The 19,489-nt window shown below is 41.9% G+C and overlaps 1 protein-coding gene across 2 annotated transcripts in view; it reads right to left on the bottom strand.

Annotated features, from left to right (window-relative positions):
- Positions 1 to 4,366: 4,366 nt before the first annotated feature.
- IL1RAPL2 (interleukin 1 receptor accessory protein like 2) overlaps positions 4,367 to 19,489 on the bottom strand; it is a 1,030,535-nt gene continuing 1,015,412 nt past the window's right edge. For both annotated transcript variants that reach the window (XM_033947208.1, XM_033947209.1), the window contains 3 exons: positions 19,041 to 19,184; positions 15,554 to 15,724; positions 4,367 to 5,175 (listed from right to left, as the gene is read on the bottom strand). In XM_033947208.1, the coding sequence (XP_033803099.1) occupies positions 4,478 to 5,175; positions 15,554 to 15,724; positions 19,041 to 19,184 (1,013 nt within the window). In that variant the 3' untranslated portion in view covers positions 4,367 to 4,477. The remainder of the gene's footprint in view (positions 5,176 to 15,553; positions 15,725 to 19,040; positions 19,185 to 19,489) is intronic.

Below are 19,489 nucleotides of genomic sequence, written 5' to 3'. Positions count from 1 at the left end.
CAAATTGCTGCCTTAAACAACTGAGAGTCGTCCAAAATGCTGCAGTCCGTCTCATTTATGGCCTCAAGAAATCAGACCATGTAAGCCCATATTACAGAAAACTACACTGGTTGCCTGTAGAAGCAAGGGTCATTTTTAAGTTTGCTTGCCTTTGCTTCAAAACCATGACAGGTTCATCCCCAACCTATCTGTCTCACCAATTCGAATTCCCAGGCACAACTAATACACGCAGTACCTACTTGTTCGCTTTTCCATCCCTAAAGGGCTGCACCTACAAGAGATACCAAACTAGACAACCAAATTGCCAATCTACTGACGGCATCCCTCGACTACAAGACTTTTAGAAAAGAAATCCCTGAAAAAAGAAATAACACCGCAAGTTTCAAACACCACCTCTCACTAAAGCCAACTATCCCAAACAAATATCCAAGATTCCTTTTTTTTCTGTAAATTCTTATTGTAATACTTCCTTGATAATTCTTTTGTAATCCGCCTTGAACTGCAAGGTAATGGCGGAATAGAAATCCCTAATGTAATGTAATACCTCGATAGAACACTATCATTCCAAGCAGGCAAATGGAACAAATATTTAACCAACTTCATCTCAAACGCACTCTCGTACCAAATGTTTAGGAAGTCAATAAAAACCTATATATTTGACAAATTTATCTGACCCCACCTCAACCTGATGTATTCCCAATGCACATCCAGATAAACCTGTCTAAATTTAACAAGCCAATGTAAATTAGAAAGTTCGCCGTAATGTCGCTGTCTGTATACAGTCTCTTCCCTTGTAAACCGCTTAGAACTATTTGTGATATGGCGCTATATAAAAATAAAGTTATTATTATTATTAATAAACGTTATGGGGGTTTATCGTACTTTGAGGGAGACAGCTATGACTGCTGCTGTGTATAAAGGGCACAGTAGATAATATATACAGTATAATCCAGTAAGTTAAACCTCTGGAGGTGTAGCTAAATGCATTGTGTAACCTGCCTGGTTATTAGTTAATGCACACCAACCATCTCTGTATTAAGGGAAGCAGTGGTATAGCCACACCTGCCATTTTGGGTAGGCCCAGAGTTAACATGGGTGACCCCTTCCAAAACTTTCTCCTCCTTTTCCTGCATCTCCTTCCCTTTCCTCCGTCTCCGGATCTCACATCTGCCTCTGCCCATCAATTCTCCCTCTCTTTGACCTTCCCTCCCTAACCGTTCTACCTCAGAACTGTCACCAGCAGTGCCAGCGATCCATATCCATTGCCTATGCTAGCACTGCAAGCTTCCCTCTGCCACATCCAACTAGTGAGGAAACAGGAAGTGATGTCAGCAAGGGCAGACTTATTAGAGGAAAGCTTAAGGGGCTGGTGCACATCATGGATATGAATTGCTGCTGCTGCTGCCGCCAACAAAGGTTCTCAGGTAGAGTGCAATGGAGGCTCAGAGAGGGGGGCGGAAACTGGATATGGGGGTGGAAGAAAGGGAGGAGATGAGTGGAATAAGTGAGCTGGCTACCGCTGAGGTGTTTTGCAGGTCTCATTGGCCACCAGATTGGATGGGCCTATGCCCACCCATGCCCATCTGCAGCTATGCTAGGTGTGGCCCTTGCCTATTTCTTACCCATACTGCACCACTCCTCCTATTAGAAATGTCCACATTTGTGAGGTATTTGTGTGTGTATGGGGGAATGGGATAATTTATTGACAGCATGCAATAATGCTATTATTACACATTATTATTATCATGCACTAATTGTTAGTAAATGACCCTCAGGTGTTTAATATGGCAATTAGCACAAGCTAAGAGTTAATGCACTGCATTAACTACAGTATTAATTTAAATTCAGAATGCAGGTCTGTGCTGTATGTGTGCATGAAAAGCAGCATGAAACATTGAGGCTGATTCTCAGAACTCTGGCGCTATGGGGAACAGCACCAGGAAATACTCTGGGAACAGAAAAAAAATTTCCCACTGCTCAACATTAATAGCATGTAAATCAGGGATCTCAAAGTCCCTCCTTGAGGGCCGCAATCCAGTCGGGTTTTCAGGATTTCCCCAATGAATATGCATTGAAAGCAGTGCATGCACATAGATCTCATGCATATTCATTGGGGAAATCCTAAAAATCCGACTGGATTGCGGCCTTCAAGGTGGGACTTTGAGACCCCTGATATATGTACACTGTTAGCATTGAGCCTTGAGAAGTTAAGGGGGAAGAACATGCCTGGAGCATGCACATATGAGGTGTGCCGTAAGCCCAGCTCTTGTGTGCATGCCCAGTCAGAACCAGAGGCTGGAGGTGTGACAGGGATGGTATCACCAGGCAAATATTTAAACTGCTGTAAACTTTTGGGCCAACTTTAGGTCTGATACACAGAGGTGTGAAATCATGCCTACTTCCAGCCTAGTCTGGGAATTACAAAAAAAATAACAATAAAAAAACAAACCCATTAATCTATTGTCACTTCCCACTTGTCCTATATCATCTTATTTTTAAACCTCAGCATGTCACTGTCACTTTTCCTCTACTCCTCCTGAAGCATGGACAGGTTGATGCGCAAGAAATCTCTCATCAGACACCCTCAGGCCAGCTCTGAGCTAGCATTTGGTTTTCAGTGGTAAAGGAAGCTTTGTGTTTTTTTCGTGATGCTCTCTCAGCATTGGAAGGAAATAGGTAATGACCTAATTGTCATCGGTTTTGCATGTTATCTCCTGCACTAGAGCCCCTGTGAAGATACTGCACACCCTAATCCAGGACTAATGAACTCCAGTGCCGGAATTAGATTCCGAGAATGCAGCTCAGTAAATTTAAAGGGGCTGCTGAAAAGTTCTCAGCCCAACCAAGAAGAGAATGATGTGGAGCCATGAAACTTAACAAGTTATTCCACACTTTTAGTTTCAATGAGGCAAATGCATCTAGTAAATGGGCACAAGTATAGGTAAACCAAGCCACTGTGACATCACTGATGAGGTTGGCTCTTAGGCATTGGTGGAATGAGACATTATGACATCATAATAGGCTGAAAAGTTCTCAGCCCAACCAAGAAGAAAATGATGTGGAGCCATGAAACTTACAGGTTATTCCATACTTATCGTTTCGTTTCATATCATTGATATGAAAAGTGTGGACTAACTTGCAAGTTTCATGGCTCCACATCATTCTCTTCTTGGTTGGGCTGAGAACTTTTCAGCGGCCCCTCGTAGGCCCCTTGCAGAACTGGCTCCTAGGAGGAATTCAAAGCTAAATTAAAATAGTGCAGCCAGTGAAATGAACACAAGATGTCACCATTATTCCGTGAGTGATGTCTTTTAAAAGAGTGTAATGTTCTACTATAAAAGAGACTGTATATCCAAGCTACTTTTGCCTATCCCAAGCATCGGCTGTCTGAATGTTTTCCTAGGAAGTCATAGAAGCAGCGGAATCTCTGTTTCATAGCAGGGGTGATTATCAAGGCAATTGTAATTTTACTAGATCTGAATATTTTAAAAACTTGATTTAGGAATATTGCTGTATCATTTCCATATTCTATTGCTGACATTCTCAGTCACATTTTAGAGAATTTGTTTTTAAGCACTGGAAGATACAAACGCCACTGTCAGAAAAAAAAAAAAAAAAGATATAAATTTTGTAGCAGTTCAGCATATCGTCAGAAAAATAACCACATTAAAAGCGCCAAATGATCGCTGAAGAATAAAGATGTGCTCTTAAGATGGGGAAAAAAAAAGTTTAAACATGTTTAAATTATAAATGAATTGACCAAAGAGAGTCCTATGTCATAGGAACGCTCCTATAAACACCTTCTGTTCTTAAATTTGAAGAAAATACAGATGGGGATCCCCAATGTACTTCTGTTTCATAGAGGACCGTCAAGGGTGTGAGCTTCTGAATTAATAACTATTCAGCGACGGTGTATTTCAGTTCCTGTACTACCTGCCACAGTCTCACACGTAGGGCCTCATAGAACCTATAACAGGATCCTTTGCCAGTTGCTTGACATTGTGCTATTTAAGGATTTCGCGTGTATAATGTTCTTACAGTCTGAAAACTGCAGTGAAACGTACCCTTTACAAAAGTTGTTAAATGGTTGCATTTAAATAATTCCAAAATACTATTACATAAATATGGATTTGTCCTACTGTATACTGTATTTAAATCCATTCCAGATCTGAAAACCTACTCTAAAATGTACTTTTTTTTTTTTTTTTTTTTAAGAACTAAAGTCATACATAGAAGATCAGAGCTAAATATTGAAGTATAAAAGAATGCAGCTTTTATCAACGTCATTAAATTGTAAACAAAATGCTCCAGTACAAAACCAACAAAACCGAAAAAAACAAAAAAACAACAACCAGAGTCAGTGGGCCTGAAGTGCAAAGCGTTGCTTTCAATACCCTACGGTTTGAGTTTAATACTTGGGAGTGGGCCGGGAGAGGAAGTGTCCTCAGAGAGCCGCAAGGAGTAATCCCGGCGTTTACTACCATATATCGCTGGTAAAGCTAAGCTCCCTTGAGGATACTGGCAGTAGGGAGTTGTTTTCGTGGAACTCCTGGGGGTCCTTGATTGTGTTGTTCAGGGGGAGCTGACCGTTTAGCAGCGTCAGGGGTATGTTGCAGTACGTGTGGTGGGGCGCCAAAGTGGCTAGCGGCAAGGGGGCTGTTGGCATGTCATAGTCACATCCGCTGCAGTAGTGTCTCATCTGAACGGTGTCTGGAGGGTGGAAGTCGGACAGATCCGCGCGGGACGCGGTCAGTGTGGCTGAGGTACCTGTAACAGAAATAGTGGGCATAGTCTGCAAGTCGGCGAAAAGCCTCTGCTCCCCACAATCCAGGACTTGACGTCGAGAGAGCACCTCCTTTTTCTTCCCCGGCATTTCGTACACCAAATGCTTCCAAAACTTTGAATTCAGCCTGCTACTTTCCGGTCCCCTCCATTTAATGACCGATATCAGTTTGATGGCACGCTTTAATGATTCCACTTCGTGGTAATTCACTTTTCCTCGTAGCTCGGCACACTCGATCAAAACGACCTTGATTTCTCCACCGACCAGCATGTTGTGCAGTCTGTTCTCCATCTCAAAAATGCTCCATCCTCTCCTGACCACATAGGCTGGAGTGAGGACGATAATAAGCCTCCTGCTTTGCTCAACACATCTGACGAGGTCTTCGATGTAGGCTGCAAATCATAGAAAAAGAAGAGCGTGAATGAAACAGAGTATGCCATGCAATTTAGGACTGCAGTTTTGCATTGCTGAATCCACAGTTCTCTACCACAGATTATAAAAAAGTCATGCTGCTTTAGAAAAAAGAGATCAGCTGTCTATTATGGGTTTTATAGAATGCATTGTTTATTGCTTCATGTCATCAGCAACTTGGAGAAAGAGAATTTAGATTCTTCCACAGTGCTCCTGTGTATATGCACTAAACTGGGACCAGTGACGTAGCGAGGATTGGTGGTGCCCCCTGCGCCTGCCTCTCCTTCCCCACCCCATGCCACATCTGTGCTCTCCCTTCCCCCCACCCCCGTACCTCTTCAAATCTGGCGTTGGATTTCCCTCAGATGTCACTTCCTGGCCCCATGACCAGGAAGTGATTTCAGGGGGAGCAGTCCAGAGAAGTTGCTCATGCTGGCAAAGATTTAGAAAAGTACAGGGGGAAGGGAGGGCGCAAGCGTGGCTTGGGGGCGGAGAGGTGCCAGCACCCTCACCAAGACAGCTCCCTGGGTGATCCCCCCGCCCTTACTATGCTACTGATTGGGACACAGGCTACTGTTTGGTATAAAATCTACAGCCTTGGAGTGCGCTCAGTGCCATACGCTAATTTCAGGCTCAGCATGTGTCATCCCTGCACTAAAAAAAATACTTTGTATTTTTAAGCACTGGGGGAGAGTTTGGGGGAGGAGAGTAGGCGTGCCCTGCACTAATCAGAGGAGAATGTGGCATAGTGGCTATAGCTACAGCTTCAGCACCCTGAGGTTTGGGTTCAAAGCCCGCGCTGCTCCTTGTGACCCTGAGCAAGTCACTTAATCCTCCACTGCCCTAGGTACATTAGATAGATTGTGAGCCCACCGGGACAGGAGGGGAAAATGTTTGAATACCTGAACCCAGTTTTACCCATCCCCATCCTGTAATGCCCTAATCCTGCCCCCAGTACCCCTAGGCCCCCCTGCCCCCGCTTCCTGCTCTTGTTGGATTCTCTCCTTGCCCGACACGATGAGGAGGTTTTTCAAAACCCAGAAGAAGTGCAGGGTTTTGAAAAGCCGTCCAGACCCCTAGATATGTCCAGGGAAATCTGGACGTCTGGTAACCCTACACTTACCAGAACGTGGGTGCCGTTAAGGGGTGGATTGTGGGCATGTATTTAGTCAAGAAAACCCTGGCATAAATATGGCGCACCTAAGCTTAAGATGCCTATCAACGCCTAAGTCTACCTTAGGCTAAGTATTTTGCTTCCTTTTTCAGTGATTTTGTACTTGGAACTTTACATTTCATATATTTATAAAAACCTATTATAAAAATTTAAATATATATATAAAAACAGAATTAAAAATACTGTCCACAATAGTGGGGTTTCCCCCTTTTAAGATCTTTTTACATTGGGCTGCGGGTGCGAGTTTTTTGCCCTTGATAAGAAAAGAATGCCAGCTGTGAATCATCAATGATTGCTACATGCTAAAAACGCTTTTGAGGCTTTTTCTCCACCTGTTTTTGAATTTCAACTTTGGATCTTAGAGAGGCGGCCCACTGCTGGTGAGTGACATTTTTGTAACTTTTTGGTTTTGCTGTCACTACTTTTTTGATCTTGAGAGATGTTTAAATACCTACATGGGATAAATGCGCATGAGGTGAGTCTCGTTCAATTGAAAGGAAACTCTGGAACGAGGGAGCTTACGATGAAGGTGAAAGGGGATAGATTCAGAAGTAACCTCGGAAAATACTTTTTCATGAAAAGGGTGGCGAATGCTTGGAACGGCCTCCTGATAGAGGTGATAAAGACAAAGTGTATCTGAATTCAAGAAAGCTTGAGACAAGTATGTTGGATCTCTAAGGGAGAGGAGGGGATGGTAGACTAGATAGGCCATATGGGTTTTATCTGCCATTATTTCTCTCTGTTTCTTTCTATAGTACACACAAACATTAGAAAAATGCAACTGAGCTGGGAAGGAGCCAGTTTGATGGGTCACATGACCTTTATTCAACTTTTGAATTTTACGATCCTACGAACAGAGTGACAGCAAATTATGGAAGATGGATATAATTCTTCCATAGATGAATTACAGAGATATTTAGCAAGAGTCATTTCAGATTCACTACAGAAACCTCATCTGCTCCCTGTCATCAGGGTATTTTGGCATTTAACATTATTGACTGCATCCATACCACATTGAGCAGAGCCTGTAATTATATGCATTTGCTGGTTCTGCGTTAGTTTATAACATCAATTATTTTGTTCACGCTACAGCTTAAGTCCATATGAAGGCTGAATCTTGATTCTTTGGAATGGCTAAGCAAAGAGGAGCCAGCTCTGTGGATGCTTGAGTACCCCCAATAAAGGGCAAACTCAATGGTTTCCAGGGAGGAGTAATTTCCACTGCGTTTAGCAACCCCCAATCGTTTTGAAAAGTTGACGAGTGCACTCATTCGCTTCCACTCCCACAATGCAGCTTTCCAGAAAGTGTGTTCTAATTGCAAAATCCACATAGCACATGCTCTGGAATAGTCTGACCACTTTTTGAAACTTTATAATCCATTGGCGAAACTGGCAGCCTTTGTTAACAGAGGAATATACAGTAAAACCTTAGACTGCAAGTAACTTGGTTTGCAAGTGTTTTGCAAGACAAGGAAAACATTTTATTAAATTTTAACTTGATATACAAGCAATGTCTTGCAATATAAGTACATACAGTATACACACATCACAACTGAGCCGATGGTTCTTCTCTCTCTGACGCTGCAGGAGTGTAGTGACTATTCTAAACAAGCAAAGTCTTGCAATACGAGTACATACAGTATACATACGTCACATCATCACAACTGAGCCGATGGTTCTTCTCTATCTGATGCTGCGGGAGTGTAGTGACTGTTCTAAACGAGCGAGGTCTTGCAATACAAGTACGTATAATATTTTGTATTAAAGTTTTCGGGTTGTGGAATGAATCGTCTGAGTTTCCATTATTTCCTATGGGGAAATTCACTTTGATATACGAGTGCTTTGGATTACAAGCATGCTTCTGGAACAAATTATGATCGCAAACCAAGGTTTGACTGTACTCTATATGGTGAATTCTACCCATTCCTCAGGGCATGATCAACACATTGCAGTTTTTGCCATTGTGCCAATGGAGGCCATCATGGCTGCAACATGAACAACTAAAAAACAAACTGGACACATTTTTTGGACAACAAATAAATAGGATTATACAGTTAAAACTGTAGAGAAAAGAACAGAGCCAGAATCTTAATATATTTTTGGTAGTGAAGGAATACTGGCCAGAGAGTCACATTGATTTCAGCCTTTTCTTGGCTATTAGACAACAGAATGAAAGGTTGGGCTTTCTAAAGAAACAAATAAACAAGCTAAAAACTCAAAGCCACCACTAAATAGTACAAACCGTTAACATCAATCAATCAAATGCAACAATGTTTTAAAAATGTATTCAAACTTCATGACAATTATCATCAATGCTGCATATATCCCTTTTCATCTACAAACAAGAACACAACAAACCAATGTCAAACCACACCACTCTATATTTCAAGTGTGCTACACGTTTAAAGTGCATACTTCCAATTTGACATAATGGTACACTTCCCCTTCCTCCATACCTCGTCTCAAGTAGCTGTGTCTGGGGATCTTGGTGGGAGCAACCATGGTAAAGAGTCACTCAGCAGGTTTGCAGTAAATGTGTGCGTGAGTGGGAGAACAGGGTTTGTGGCGAGATGGCCTGCGTGAGAAAAACACTGTATATACCACAGGTGTCAAAGTCCCTCCTCGAGGGCCGCAATCCAGTCAGGTTTTCAGGATTTCCCCAATGAATATGCATGAGATCTATTTGCATGCACTGCGTTCATTGTATGCTAATAGATCTCATGCATATTCATTGGGTAAATCCTAAAAACCCGACTGAATTGCGGCCCTCGAGGAGGGACTTTTGACACCTGTGGTGTATACAGAATGTGGCGTAGTGCAGTGTTTCTCAACTCGGTCCTGGAGTACCCCCTTGCCAGTCAGGTTTTCAAGATATCCACAACGAATATGCATGAAAGACATAAGAACATAAGAATTGCCGCTGCTGGGTCAGGCCAGTGGTCCATTGTGCCCAGCGGTCTGCTCCTGTGGTGGCCCTTAGGTCAAAGACCAGTGCCCTAACTGAGACTAGCCTTCCTGTGTACATTCTGTCTAACTTTGAATCCCTGGAGGGTGTTTTCCCCTATAACAGCCTCCGGAAGAGCGTTCCTGTTTTCTACCACTCTCTGCATATCTCTGCTAGACTGACCGTCAACCCTATCAGTTTTCCGTTTTCGTTTCCTGTGTATAGCCTGTCGGCTTCCGGTATGTTGTGTATATCCTCTTTGGTAAATACAGATTCAAAAAATGTGTTCAGTTTGTTGGCGATAGCTTTGTCCTCCTTTAGCTCTCCCTTTATTCCATGGTCATCCAACGGTCCCACCGCTTCCTTCGCGGATCGTTTCCCCTTAATATATTGAAAGAACGGCTTGAAGTTTTTTGCCTAACTGAATCTAGCCTTACCTGCGTATGTTCTGGTTCAATAGGAACTTGTCTAACTTTGAATCCCTGGAGGGTGTTTTCCCCTATAACAGCCTCCGGAAGAGCATTCCAGTTTTCTACCACTCTCTGCATACCTCTACTAGATTGACCATCAACCCTCTCAGTTTTCCGTCTTCGTTTCCTGTGTATAGCCTGTCGGCTTCCGGTATGTTGTGTATATCCTCTTCGGTAAATACAGACACAAAAAATGCATTCAGTTTGTCGGCGATGGCTTTGTCCTCCTTTAGCACTCCCTTTATTCTATGGTCATCCAACGGTCCCACCGCTTCCTTCGCGGATCGTTTCCCCTTAATATATTGAAAGAACGGCTTGAAGTTTTTTGCCTAACTGAGTCTAGCCTTACCTGCGTACGTTCTGGTTCAGTAGGAACTTGTCTAACTTTGAATCCCTGGAGGGTGTTTTCTGTATTTCATGTGGTCTTTACCTGTCATCATTTTATATATTTCTCTATGTGCAAGGTGCATTATTTAGCAACTAAAGGGATAAATTTCACAATAGCTAAAAGCAGGAGCAAACAAAATGGAAGGGCAGTGATTAACCAGTTGAGATGCTGCCTCTGCACCCAGAGGTTGTGAGATCAAATACTGGTGCTGCTCCTTGTGACCCTGGGCAAGTCACTTAATCCACCAGTGCTTTGAAATGCCAAAGTGACAAAAGGGTGGTATACAAGCAGTGGCATAGTCAGGGTGTGTGTGTGTATGGGGGGAGGGTCTGCCCCATGCACAGTCTACCTCGGGGTACTGGCACCCCTCCTGCTCTCCACCCCCCTTCCACACACGTGCCCCTTCCCTCCCCCATACCTTTTTAATGTCGGCGTGAGCAGCCGCGAACTTGCCGCTTGCGTCAGCTTTGGCGCTCTCTCTGACATCACTTCGGGGACCCGTGCCTAGGAATTGACATGAGAGAGCCGGTTCGTGCTTGCTCGTGCCGAAGATAAAAAGGTATGGAGGAGGGGCACACATGTGCGGTGGGGGTGGGGAAAAGGGTGGGAGAAGGGCGCTGCTCTGCCCCGCCCTGCCACTGTATACAAATCTCTTTTCCCTTTTTTTGGACATCCATTTATACTACCAGCATATTCAGCAGTGTTGTCTAAATGGATAGCACCGGTGACTATATGTATACAGTAAAACCTTGGTTTGCGAGCATAATTCGTTCCAGAAGCATGCTTGTAATCCAAAGCACTCGTATATCAAAGCGAATTTCCCCATAGGAAATAAAGAAAACTCAGACGATTCGTTCCACAACCCAAAAACTTTATTTTCTTATTTTTTTTTTATAATTCTTTATTCATTTTTAAACTTTCAACAGTGTACAATATAAGTAATACATAGATTTACTAACATCACTTGATAAATCTATCAAGATCATAACAAAGGTATATATATCTAAACCCTTCTTCCCCCCTCCCTTTCCATACAATTATTTAATTGAATCAATCTTTGTCATATTTCTTTTTTTACATTTTTATTTTATTTTTTTCATTTATATAAACCCTCCCCTTTCCCTTCCAATCATAAATAATGTTAATAAAATGGTGTTTATTCATTACAAAACAATGTCAATGGCCCCCATATTTCATTAAACCTTTTATAATTTCCATTTTGTATTGCTATTGAACGTTCCATTCTATATATGTGACATAACCCAAAAACTTTAATACAAAATACTATACGTACTCGTATTGCAAGACGTCGCTCATTTAAAACAGTCACTACACTCCTGCAGCATCAGCGAGAGAAGAACCATCGGCTCAGTTGTGATGATGTGACACGTGTATACTGTATGTACTCGTATTGCAAGACTTTGCTTGTTTAGAACAGTCACTGCACTCTTGCAGCTTCAGAGAGAGAAGAACCATCGGCTCAGTTGTGATGTGTATATACTTGTATTGCAAGACATTGCTTGTATATCAAGTTAAAATTTAATAAAATGTTTTGCTTGTCTTGCAAAACACTTGCAAACCAAGTTACTTGCAATCCAAGGTTTTACTGTAATTTGAAACCATTTGCCTGTCCTGCTAAATGTTGGTCTCCTATTGTTTAGGGCAGGGTTAGGCAATTCCAGTTCTCGAGAGCCACAGGCAGGTCAGGTTTTCAGAATATCCACAATGAATATGTTAGAGATGGATTTGCATGCACTGCCTCCTTGAGATACAAATCTATCTCATGCATATTTATTGTGGCTATCCTGAAAACCTGACCTGCCTGTGGCTCTCCAGGACTGGAATTGCCTACCCCGATCTAGTAAATGAGCACAAGTATAGAGAAACCAAGCCATTGTGACATCACCTATGAGGCTGGCTCTTAGGTACTGTTGGAATAAGACATTATGACATCACAATATGAGGGCTGCTGAAAAGTTCTCAGCCCAATCAAGAAGAGAATGACGTGGAGCCATGAAACTCACAAGTTGTTCCACACTTTTCCTTTCAGTGGGGCAAATGCATCTAGTACAGGGGTAGGCAATTCCAGTCCTCGAGAGCCCCAGGCAGGTCAGGTTTTCAGGATATCCACTGTGAATATGTTGGAGAGAGATTTGCATGCACTGCCTCCTTGAGAATGCAAATCTATCTCATGCATATTTATTGTGGATATCCTGAAAACCTGACCTGCCTGGGGCTCTCCAGGACCGGAATTGCCTACCTTTGCTCCAGAAAAAGGAGAACAGATTGAGAGATCCAGATTTTACTTTCATTGAAATCAAGGGAAGTAAACGAGGACAAATTGAGGCATCTGGCGTTTACTTCCATTGCTTTCAAATGAAGTAACACCTGGATGTCTCAATCCAACCTCCTTTTTCTGGAGCAGAAGTAGGCAATTCCGGTCCTCAGGAGCCAGAGCCAGGTCAGGTTTTCAGGAGATCCACAATGAATATGTATGAGATGGATTAGATTAGATTAGATGGATTTGCATGCACTGCCTCCTTGAGATGCAAATCTATCTCATGCATATTTATTGTGGCTATCATGAAAACCTGACCTGCCTGTGGCTCTTGAGGACCGGAATTGCCTACCCCTGGTTTAGGGCAACAGTTTGCACATGGTTTTTTTTCTGCTGGGATTTTTTTTCCCCCTTCCGTATATATCAGGAAATGAAATCCTCGGGCAACAGATGCACCACTTCAGCACTCTGCAATTAAAGCAACTGGCTGGCTATTTGCCATTTATTTCTCTACTCCTCAAATCTGAGCTGGTTTTTTCATTTGGCTGATGTCTTTAAAAGAAGCATTTATTTGTCTGATTATTCTCGCTATAAAATCACCTTTCCTCTTTTGTTTAAAATAAAGCATTGTCCGTTGGCAATGATTTCTAAATGCTAAAGCGTGGGGGATTAGAATTTTTCAACTTATTAATAAAAGTATACTTAAAGCATCTGGAATTTTATTTCAAGGGGTAAATATCTCTTATGATCCGATGGCATAATCATACTTCCTTTAAATTAACATTTCTTTCCCTGCCAGTACATCAATAGGGCAGAATACTGTAACCTTCAAGTTTAATTAACTCTCCTTCTGCTCAGGAAAAAATGAAACCACTTCATAATATTGAAGAAAGGATTTAAAGAAAAGCCAATGATATTACATTTCTCAAAGTTCTCAAATGAGAACTGACATTTACACAGTTCCAGTAGGTACATTATAGGCCAGCACTGGCTTTCTCACAACCCCCATTCTGATGCATTGTGGGACTGATTTCACTGGGTAGAATGGAGGACCGCAGACACCATACTTTTTAAGAAGTTGTATATGGAAGGTCCATGCATTTTAATAAAACTTCTAGGGCTCAATATTCAAAGCAATTTAAATCGTTAGAAGTTCCTGGCCATTTAAATTGCCTGACACTAAACTACTGAATATCCCTGCTGACCAGCTTTTCTCTAATTGACTGGGTTAGGGGCAGGCAGATGACAACCTAATAGCCTCCAAAGCAGCTAAACTGGACAGACAAATCACCACTCTGTTATCTTCAACTACAAACTACAAAACCTTCAAGAGAAATATTAAAACCATACTCTTCAAAAAACACATAAAACCTATCCGGCATGACCAATCCCAACCCAACATCCAACGCTCTCTATACCCTTAGTACTCTCTAATATTCTTCTATCTACCAAACGTTATCTAAAACCCCATAATTCACCCTTTTCTTATCTCCTAAAGACCTCTACTTCCCGTTGGTAACTTTTCACCCAACGTTTTATTACCTTAAAAATTTTATGTCATCGCTTATTCTATTCCTTCAAATTTTGAATGTAATTCTTGTTTTAGTTTGGATGTAATCCGCCTTGAACCGCAAGGTAATGGCGGAATAGAAATCACTAATGTAATGTAATGTAATGTAATGAGACAGGGCACAGCAGCGACCTTGCTGATTTATGGCTAGGTAACAATATAGTTAGAACAGCATAAAAAGGCTATCTTCATTTTTCGTGGGAAGTTAACCAGGCACTTATTATTAAAACAGGTCTAGCCTCAGATGTCCAAATTGTGCCCTAGACGTATTTTAAAATGTTTATGTCAGAAAAACATCCAAGTCTGTAGCCCACACTATGCCTCTAAACTCCCCCCCCTTGAGATTTAGACGCACTATTGATGAACAGCATAGATAATCGATTTTAAAAATTGCTAATTGGAAGAGTTGATGACACTTTTGGGATGTTGTTTTTCTCTTTTGAAAATGAGTCCCTTAATTCTCCTGCCAATCTCAGATGTGGTGGTGGGAGTGTCAGGGGTGTGTCAGACAGGAGGGAATGGGCGTCCCTCATACTGATCTCGGGGATGGGGTGTTGGGAGGGGTTCCTCTGCCGCAGCCGGCTCAGCTGATTGTGGCAGGGGTATTTTCCCCCAATCAGCTGAGCCGGTAGGACTCCCTGAAGTCTCAGTTTTGGGGAGTCCTGCCAGCTCAGCTGATCCGGGATTCCTGTGATGCGTTCAGCTGATGGCAAATGATCTCTCAGTAAAGACAGGTGGCTGAGCTGCCTCTTTTGGATGATTCTCTAACCGATGCCAGTTGACATGGGCGCTGGTTAGAGAATCGGGGGTGGGGGGTGGGGTGGGGGGGTTATGGCGTCTGTGCCTTAAGGTAGACGCGATTCTGTATGGAATGCCAGTATACGGTTCTCGGCCAATTCTTAGGCGGCTGCAGAGACGGGCATCCGTTACAGAATCAGGCCCTATGTGTTTTCGCTATCTGACTTGGCTGGCTGTGTATGAGCACTGCCTTTTCTACAATTGCTACCTGAATGTGTCTGCCATTTACACAAACAAATCTGCTACTCACACAGCTCTTTTGAAATAGCCGCTCTGGGGAGTGGAATATTATAAAGACCATTTTTGTAGGTAACACACTCACACCTGTGACAATGGCTCAGAAAATTACCCTCCCTTTGATTACAACGATGCCGTATATAAATCCTGTTTTAAAGTTAAAACTGACGGATATGACTGGTACTGTATATTTATCTCACCTGGGAACCTACCCTAAGCAATTATTTTGTTCTCTAGTTTCTTATTTGGAAATAATTTAATAACTTATTTGTGAGAGAAGGAACAAAATGAAGTGGGAGACAGCTGCGCTGGGTGGTTTATTAACGCAGCCGAGTTTTCAGCGGTGGCATAAGCACCGCCATTTGAGCAATCAGAATAGGGAAGTGCTCCACCTCAGCCTTCCAGCTGTTCTTTACAAATGTGTAAATGATGCAATCTCTACGGAGCATGGTAACTGATACTCAAAGCTAAAAAGAAGTCAGATGGCCGGAAGAACTTACCCCCGGTGGGGATCAGATCTCTATCAGGAATGAAGAGCTTATATCCATAATGCTTTTCCAGAACATCAGGGAGGATTTCAAGTGCAAACAGTTCCTCTTCCTTGCTTCCACAGTCTAATGACTCTGGATCCACTTTGGTGTAGGAGAGATAGGCATCGTATTCCTTGTGGTCTTTAAAAAAAAACCCCAGAAGAGATAGTTAATATAAATGACAGGCCTGTACGGATCATAGAAAGAGACATCAGAGAACTGAAGGTACAGTAGAGAGAGGAAATAATAGTGTCTCTGTTGTAAAAATGATATTTCCAGACTATACAGCACAAACTAAGGTCTAGCATACCAGATAGTAAATAATGCAAGTTGCCAACACAGTATGAGCATGCAAGAGAAAATAATACACAGGGAATTCAAAAGAACTGAACCAGACCTGCTGTCATTAATTTAATGGATATAAGCCCCCAAACATTGCATTTTAAAAATGAGAGCAAACTGCCATTGAGAGGACATATAGAAGGTAATTCTATAAAGGAGTGACTGATGCTAGTTGCCAAAAACATGCCTACTTGGAGCCTATTTGATAAAGGAAAATAGGCACTGATTTTTCTTTATCGAACGTTTTATAATAGCTTAAAACCCTGCTTATATTTTAGGTGTGATCACCTCACACCAGCCATAGAGCTGGTGAAAATGCTTGCGCCCAGATTGTTAAAGAATGCACATAGACTATAGTATTTTAGAAGGTAAATTCTGTAAAGAACGCCTAAGTCTCACCTACAGTTAGGCGGGACTTAGGCATCCACATAAATTGATTAACAAGCAATTTAAGAGTCTTAATGAGCAATTTTTGGAACTTAGATGTCCAAAGGATGTGGGCGCCAGTTCTGAGATGCTTCCTCAATTTTGTGGACACCCATCGGAGAAAGCTGTGCCTAAGGAACTAGGCGTGGGCATGGCGTAGGCGTGGCATAGGAGAGGCTTCGATGTGGACATCTCTAGTGCAATTAGCATATTTCTGAGCACCCTAGTGCATCCACCTAACACCTACATTATAGGCAGGTCTACGTTTGAGAAAAGCAGGTCTACGTTTGAGCAGGATTTGGGCTGCAGATAGACTTGAGTTCTGTGGACGGGACATAGGCGGGCTTTGGATGTCTCCAATGCGATCTGCTAAATAGGTTTCTGGGGTTTTTGGGGTTTTTTTTTTGCTTTACTAAGCTCAAAATACATTTAATAATGCAGTACATAAACAGGGCACATGAATACAAAAATATTGCATGCAAAGCCTTCTATTTTTGTGGGCAAACAGCAATGTTATTTGCTAATTATAGGAAAAGATCCATTAACTGAAGTAGAGCAAATGAAAAAGATAGCTTTATATTTCTTGCTAAAAAGCTACCCTTTTTTCTGAATAAAGAGTGCTGCAATGAGCTATTTCTTGAAAGAGCTACATTAAGCAAGCAAGACTCATGAAAAAAAAAAATTGAATAGATAACTTCATTTCCAAAAGATTAAAAACAGAAAAAAGAGATACAGACCTCAGCAAGGCTTGTAGTTCATTGCAAATGGATGTCTCCAGCTGCACAATGGTGACCTCATTGTGAGATCATCAAGGTGCACCTGGAAGATAGGCTGCCACAACTAAAATAGAGATATGTACTGGGGGAGCTGACCATACTTGGGATTTGAACCCATGACCTTTGGAAGATGAGAACAGGGCTTTTACCCATTGAGCTACAGCAGCTTCTATTCAGGTAGCTCTTCCTGCCTTGTGATATGATACCTTAGGGATCTCCTAAGGTATGATCTCCTCAGGTATCATGTCACAGCCACCTGAATTTCAGAAATGCCATGCAACTAATTTCTTTAATGTGCTCAGGTGTTCTGCATAAATAATGTCTTTATTGTGGTCAGTGCACCTAAATCATTATCAGGCCAAGAATATTTTTAAAAAAATTTTAGTTTCTCCTTGAGACACCCTGCGGGTGAAACATAAGCTTACATTGGATAGCAGTCTCCTCCAACACTTAAAAATATGAGCACAATGTTAGCTCTTTATATATTTTTAAGAACGTTTTGCAGACTTGTGAACAAATTGAAAATGTGAAATTTTAAAATTTAAAAAAATATTCTTGGACTGATGACGATTTGGGAGCACTGAGCAGAATGCTTGAGTGCAATAAATTAGTTGCACAGCATATCCAAAGGTCTGATATACATAAAAAATATTGCCCACAAGATTGCTATATGGTTGTTATTGTTGATTACTCTTCTGTTGAAAATCATTGGGGCCAACAGGGCTCCTTTTATCAAGGTGTGCTACGGGGGTTAGCGTGTCGGACATTTCATCACGCGCTAACCCCCACGGCAAGCCAAAATACTAACGCCTCATCAATGGAGGCATTAGCGGCTAGCGTGGCAGGCGGTTTAACGCGCGGTATTCCGCACGTTAAACCCCTACCGCACCTTGATAAAAGGAGCCCATAGTCTTTTGTAAGATATTTGCTTGCAATTTAGGCACATGTTAGGTGATTTATGCTAGATTTTATTTTTTTAAAAACCCAAACCATCTAGAAAACATAGAGAGGATATGGCCCATCCAGTCCACCCATCCATATCACCAGCTATCGCCCTCTCCCCCTAATGAATGCGCCTAAGTCAAAACACGCCCAAGATCCACCCACAATCCACCTCGTAACCACGCCTACTTTCTGGTAGGCGCCTTGGAGTAGACGCCTACCTTGAAGTGGTAGGTGCCTACCATATAATTAATTGCCATTTAATTGCAAGTTTCAATTAACGGTGCCGATTAAGGCTTATTAAATAATTAAGTTAGGTGCTTAGATCGGCTAAGCGCACCATTCTAGGCTCCTAACTTTAGACATCTTTTATAGCATCAGGGTCATAGTGCTTATAAGTGAAAGTACTAACCAGGCATCCTTCTCTCTGAACCTGAGTGAAGGGCTTACTGGTAAAACTACTTTCTGATTGCTCCTTGTTGCAGGAAAATTCTTATGCTCAAATAATTTTTATTGAGCTCAGTACAGCAAAGGTACAGCAAACAGAAATAAATGAAATCTCAAAGTTTCAACATAAAAGATAACCTAGTCCCACCAAGAAAAATCCCCTTCCCATTATCCCCCTCCCCCACCCAGTTCTCCAACCAGCAAGTCAAGAAACCAACAATAACAAAGTAGAGCAAAGAACATGAGGAATTCAAAAGTCTACTCCACGCCAAAGGAATCATGGTCATCCAAAATGGCTCCCGTACTTGTTGAAAGATGGGAAGATTCTTATAAGTTATCTCCTTGGCTGGTTACAAAAATCCAGTCTAACATTACTATGCAGCTACATACACAAGTGCATATGAGAGGGGGCTTACAAGTTTCAGAAGAACATTCCGGATTAGGAGGAAGGCCTGCGTCCTCTATGACGCTGTCTTTGAATTAATCCCGAACACCCTTCCTTTAGCCGCAAACATCTAACTTACCATCTAAAGATTCATCACCTCCAAAATTCTGTCTGTAGAAGAGCATTAGCTCTATGTTATAACATTTATAGAGGGTCACGAGCAACCCAAAGAGAAGAAGGATCGCCCCAAGTCCTCCGGCAAGCTCTATCTTGTACATCAGATCTGGAATAAATAAGGATAGGTATTTAGGGAAGTTTGGGGTATTTCTTTTCACTCTATAGCTTCTTAACTTTTTTTTTTTTTTCCGTATGTGCAGATAAAACATTCACGTTGCCTCTTGTAATACATACTGTTATCTGGTATCTCTTTGCCTTTATGAATATTTGAATTTCTGGCATCGTGTGCATATGAGGTTCATAGACAAATGAGACATAGAGGCCAGTATATACTAAGGGCTACCACTTCTCAGAAAGCCTTATGACATGAAACACTTGTGCACATTGAAAAACCGCAAGTAGCACTTGATA

Source organism: Geotrypetes seraphini, chromosome 5, assembly GCF_902459505.1.
Source record: "Geotrypetes seraphini chromosome 5, aGeoSer1.1, whole genome shotgun sequence".
NCBI classification, from domain to species: domain Eukaryota; kingdom Metazoa; phylum Chordata; class Amphibia; order Gymnophiona; family Dermophiidae; genus Geotrypetes; species Geotrypetes seraphini.
Note: the sequence above shows the minus strand (reverse complement) of the source record. Positions and strands in the feature narration are given on the sequence as shown.